Genomic DNA, 5268 nt, shown 5'->3' with positions numbered 1-5268 from the left:
CGGGACGGGAGCGGGGACGGGACGGGGGCGAGCTGGCTCCTGGGACTGTGTGGGGCTCTGGTTCGGGCCCAGGCTTGCTCTGCCGCCCCCGGAGCCCCCCGGAGCAGGACCTCACCCGGACTCTCCTTCCCCTGCAGGCCCCGCGGCCCGGCGGGGCCCAGCGCCGTTCCCCGCGGGTGGCAGCGGGTGAGCAGCCGCAGGCGGGCGGGCAGGACGGCCGGGAGGATCGATGTGTGCTTTGTCAGGTGAGGCCGGGGGCCGTAGCTCTGTGTGGCCTTTCTTGGCCGAGCCCCACAAACGCACTCCAACAACTGTTTCTGTCCTTATTTGGCTTTTTTTTTAATGTACCATAAGTTTTTCAGCAAAAAGCAAGAGAATGAACAAGTCACTAATTTACTTTCTTTTCCTACCGCAGCCCTGAGGGGAAGAAGCTGAGGTCGAAACGAGCGCTTGTGGAGTATTTTCGGAAAACTGGGGAGACAACACTGAAAGCAGCAGACTTTGATTTCACAGCTCCTCGGGGAAGCACACGCTCAGGAGTGAGGGGATGCAGCACGAGAGCTGCGAGGACTGACCTGGAGAAGGACGATTGTCATAGCCAAGTGCAGGAGCTTTGTGCGCAGAATGGGTCCAAGGTTGGAATTGAGAACATCCACACTGGGAATGGACACCTGGAAGATGTTACACCCGCTTTGGAAAGCACAGATTTGGTCACGGATAGCACAGACCCAGAGAAGGGTTTGAAAACAAAAAGGAAAGGGGCAGGTGGGAAAAGTGTCCAGAGTAGAAAACCTGCGAAGAGCTCAGAAAGAAGGAGCCAAGGTGACCCCCAGAGCAAGAGGCAGAGAAGAGTCTGTAGCACACGGCAGATCGAGTGTGTTCAGAACAAGAGGTTCTGTAGACAGACAGACAGGAGTGGGGCTGACAGCCAGGGTGTGGGTGATCCGAGTGCTGAGCCTGTGGGTGCAGGCAAAGCTCTGTCAGCAGTGTCCAGGGCACAGGCAGGCACACGGCTGAGGTCAGTGGCTGCTGGCTCGCAGAGGGACCTGGGGCACCTGCCAGAGGAGGGTCCTGTGGGGACAGGCTCCAGTGACCCAGCTGAGGAGAAATCCCACGGACTGGAGACAGGGAAAGAGCCAGATGGGCCTGTGGGTAAGCAGAATGTTAAATCCAACACCGAGGCGGATGCTGAGCCGTGGGACAGGACGAGCTGCACAACTGTCAGAGGGGCACCAGGTACATGTGTGTGTGAGCAGAATGTGACCCCAGCCCTCACCTTCTGCCAGGGTGTCCTGACTGTTTGAGCCAGGTGTTCTGTTTTGGGTTGACCTGCTCTAACATTGAAAACTGTCTCATTTCTTTATCCAACAGCATTTAACTTAATGCAGATTTAGTCACACCTGGGACTTTCTGTTCCAGACTCTCGACCTCTACAGTGTGAGACCTGCAGGGGATCTAGGGCATGTGTGTGTTCTGTGCATGACAAAAATTTCTTCTGTTTCCATCGCAGCATAAAGAGGTGTGTTGGTTCTTCTTCCTAATGCTGAGGTTTTATTTCTTTACAGAAGAGTCTGTCCCACGAACACAAGTGGAGAGAAGGAAAACAAGTCCATATTTTTCCAGTAAATACAGCAAAGAAGGTATTGTATTCTTTAGGGAAATGTATTTTTTTTATGGGGGAGGGATAGGATGGCTCAGGGTCAAGTGATGTTCTGGCAAATGCCTTGCAGTTTGAGGCTGGCAGCCTTGGCTCTGGCTGCAGCTGTGCCGGAGGGGCCACAGTCCCCTGCAGCCTTGGAAAGGCTGTGTGGGAACTGCCATGGCTCCATCCACACACAGTGCCCCCACAAAGATCAATCTGCTTCCAAGGTCTTAATTTTAATTTTTCTTTTTTAACTAAATAGGTAAATCTGTCCTTTCCTGACCAATAAATATTCCTGTGTTGCCTCTGTACAGCCCCCAACCCGCCCAGAAGGAAAGCCCTCAGAAAATGGACCCCTCCACGTTCTCCTTTCAATCTGGTCCAGGAAACACTCTTCCATGATCCATGGAAGCTTCTCATTGCCACCATATTTCTCAATAAAACTTCAGGTAAGCGGAGTAGCAGGAGCTGGTGTTGTGTGAATGTTGGGAGGTGTTGCAGGGATAAAACTGATGCCAGTTCTAATGGCATTAATGAAAGAATAGTTGTATATTAACTCACATCAGCGTGAAACAGTCTTTAGTTGGTAACTCTTGCCTTGGAAAAGCTCACTTAAGAAAGCACTTAGATAATGCAGAAGGAGAATTCCTGGCCCAGCCTTCTGCTCACAGGCTTCTTTCACCAGGGAAAATGGCAATTCCAGTGCTCTGGGAGTTCCTGAAGAAGTACCCTTCTCCTGAGGTAGCCAGGGCTGCAGACTGGAAAGAGATGTCAGAGCTGCTCAAACCTCTCGGCCTCTACGAACTCAGAGCCAAAACCATCATCAGGTTCTCGGGTGGGTTTTCCTGATACCTGGAATAGTCTCTCTTACACTGGCAAAAGGCAAACGGCTTCAATCCAAATGCTGCTTTGTGGCTTCTCCTCTGTTTGGCAATTTGGTGACCTAGTGGGTTATTTTGTGCATCATTTGGGCTCTGTTAAGTGTCACACAGGCTGAGCTGCTGATCCCAGTCTGAATGGGGAGGGAAGTGCCAGCCAGGGGGAGTTGTGCAGGAGACCAGATTTCCTGGAGTAGAGGAGACCCAACACCCACAGCACTGCTGCTGTGTTTGCAGCACTAGGATAGGATGGCTCTGCTCAGGGTTTCTCTGGTGACCTGCAGAAGGCCCTTCCAGTGGAATTTCTCTATGATTCTAATATTTTCTAAACTCAGAACCTGCAGAGGAATACTTTGTTCTGAGGAGAGAGAGGTGACTGAAGCTCTCCTGAAAAAGTGCTTAAGATGTACCTGTGGGGATTCATGGCCTGCATTCATCAGGAAACACCTAAAACTTGGAGTTTTCATTTGAAATGTACCAAAGCGGAGCCGTGTTCCCCTGGCACAGAAGGAGAGTTCTGCCCAGGGGCTCCCTGTGCCTGGTGCAGGTGAGGGGTGCCCGAGGGCTGTGCCCTGCCTTGCAGGTGAGTACCTGAGCAAGCGGTGGCGGTACCCGATCGAGCTGCACGGCATCGGCAAGTACGGCAACGACTCCTACAGGATCTTCTGCGTCAACGAGTGGAAGGAGGTGGGCACTGCAGCCGGGGCAGGTCCGGGCTTGTGTCCACCGACCCCTGGGAATAGAAAACCAACATTCACAGTGTTGCAGTGATGAGGTGTTTTCGAACTTTCCCTGTGTTCCAGGTGCAGCCACAGGACCACAAGTTGAACGTGTACCACGCGTGGCTGTGGGAGAACCGGGAGAGGCTGAGCCTCGACTGAGCCCAGCCGAGCTGGGGGTGCCCCAGCCCCTCTGCCTTTCCTCGGGTGTCCTCACGGTTCTTGGTGTAGATATTTGTGTGACCTGGCTTGGGTCATCGCTGTAATGACAAGTGTCTGATCTGTATTTTTTTAATAAAGGTGTCCCTGGTTGTAGTGCCTGTCCCTGGTTGTAGTGCCTGTCCCTGGTTGTAGTGCCTGTCCCTGCAGTGCGGATCTGTGTCCTACGCGTGCGGCCGTGTCCCCGTGCCCGCCATCGCTTCCCCCGGAGCCGGCTCCGATCTCGTGCTGCTGGGCACGAGCAGAGGGCTCGAGGTGAAGCAGGACCGGGGACAGGAGACGCCGCTTCGCCGACCGGCCCCGGCGCTTCCCCAGGTGCTGCCTGGGACCAGCTCCGCGACGGGCCCGGGGGCACCGACCCCCGCTCCGGCCGGGAGAGATGCAGCCCGCCGGGTCCGTCACAGCCCCGCCCTCGCTGCTCCCGGTGCCCGGGCACCGGCAGAACCGGGGCGTCGAACCCCGGGGCTGGGCCGCTTGCTTTGGGTGCGTTGAGCCTGGCACCAGCAGCGCGCTCCAGCGTCTGTGGCGGCGGTGAGGGAGGGCCCGGAGCGGAGCTGCCGCCGGGCCGGGACCGCGATCGGGCCGGGGACCGCCGCACCGCCAGGGGGCGCCCGCCCGGCTCGACTGGCGGAAGCAGGGCCCGGGAGCTGCCTGATGGAAGTGACGTCAGCAGGTCCTGGCAGCCTCGTACCGCGAACGTTGTTCGGGGTCACAGGCGGGAAGCACCGTTCTGCTCTTTTCACGCGTTCCCTCCGGACAGAGCCTGCCCGGTTCTAACTCTCACCGGCGGTCCGGGCCCCGCCGGTGTCCGGTGCCCGCTCCACTCGGCCTTGGCGCGTCACGCAGCTGCCAGGACCTCCCGCGTATCCCATAAGCCGCTGCGCGGGGGGCTCCTCCCTCTCTCGGCGGGGCCCGCGGCGGACGCGCCATCGGCACCGGTGAGTGCGGGTCGGGCATCCGCGGCCATCTGGGGCCAGCCGGGACCATCCGAGGCCAGCCGCGCCCAGCCGGGACCCAACCGGCCCGGGGCTTACGGCACGGACCGGCCGCCCCCTTCCCTTCCCTCCGCTTCACCTTTCCCCGGGGCGCGGGAACCGGCCCCCGCAGGGCCGGGGCTCTGCCTGCCTGAGGCCTGACCCGCAGCCCTGCCCGGGCGGCGGGGCACCCTCGGCGCTCGGTCACGGGCCCGGCCGAGCCTTTGGGCCGGGCCCGGCGCGTTCGGCGCCAGCGGGTGTCGGTCGCTGTTCTCCACGAGCAGCCCTCGCCGGTCTGGCTTCGGTGCGCGGCGCCGGGCTCCAGGCAGGGCCATCGGGGGGACGATGACACCGCGGCACCTCCCAGGATCGCATCTGGAGAGCTCCCAGTGCTCTGCCAGCTTCGGAGGCGGGAGGCAGAGCCACAGCAGATGAAGACCCATTCCCTCGCCGGCCCGGCGTGGCCCGCGGGGGAAGACAGTCTGCGACACGCGCTGCACGGGGAGCCGCGCCGCGCCCGGCCGCGCCCCCCGCTCACCCCACTCTGTGTCCCGCAGCCACCATGCCTGCCCTCAGGCCTCTCGTGAAACCCAAGATCGTCAAGAAGAGGACCAAGAAGTTCATCCGGCACCAGTCCGACCGCTATGTCAAGATCAAGGTGAGCAGTCGCTACTGGTCCCCGAGAACTGCGGGGGGGTGCCTTTGGGATGGTGGCGAAGGGAAGCACAGCAGGGCAGCAGCAGCCGGGCAGTGAGGGCCTGCGGGGGCTGCTCTTGGCTGGAGCCAGTGCCTCGGGGCAGGCAGGGGTGTTAGCCCTCGGGGCAGGCAGGGGTGTT

General features: G+C 59.4%; 2 protein-coding genes and 1 non-coding gene across 3 annotated transcripts in view; all 3 read left to right on the top strand.

The window, feature by feature from the left end:
* On the top strand, positions 1-3554 carry MBD4 (methyl-CpG binding domain 4, DNA glycosylase; the record flags this gene model as incomplete). The annotated part of the gene is made up of 7 exons (XM_027640333.1): positions 1-245; positions 416-1236; positions 1566-1640; positions 1957-2091; positions 2328-2477; positions 3104-3207; positions 3324-3554. Coding segments are annotated over 7 exons (1608 nt in total), but the record flags the coding sequence as incomplete, so codon positions are not given.
* Positions 3555-4128: 574 nt separating this feature from the next.
* The window catches only part of RPL32 (ribosomal protein L32), a 2105-nt gene continuing 965 nt past the window's right edge, over positions 4129-5268 (top strand). The window contains exons 1-2 of the mRNA XM_027640150.1: positions 4129-4396; positions 4990-5090. Of these exons, the coding sequence (XP_027495951.1) occupies positions 4995-5090 (96 nt within the window). The 5' untranslated portion in view covers positions 4129-4396; positions 4990-4994. The remainder of the gene's footprint in view (positions 4397-4989; positions 5091-5268) is intronic.
* Positions 4790-4925, top strand: LOC113946034. Its single transcript, XR_003527269.1, has one exon. It is a non-coding gene; the product is annotated as a small nucleolar RNA SNORA7 (small nucleolar RNA).

The sequence above is a fragment of the Corapipo altera genome, unplaced genomic scaffold (assembly GCF_003945725.1).
Source record: "Corapipo altera isolate COAL_440 unplaced genomic scaffold, ASM394572v1 55, whole genome shotgun sequence".
NCBI classification, from domain to species: Eukaryota; Metazoa; Chordata; class Aves; order Passeriformes; family Pipridae; genus Corapipo; species Corapipo altera.
This window is presented reverse-complemented; position numbering and strand designations above follow the sequence as displayed.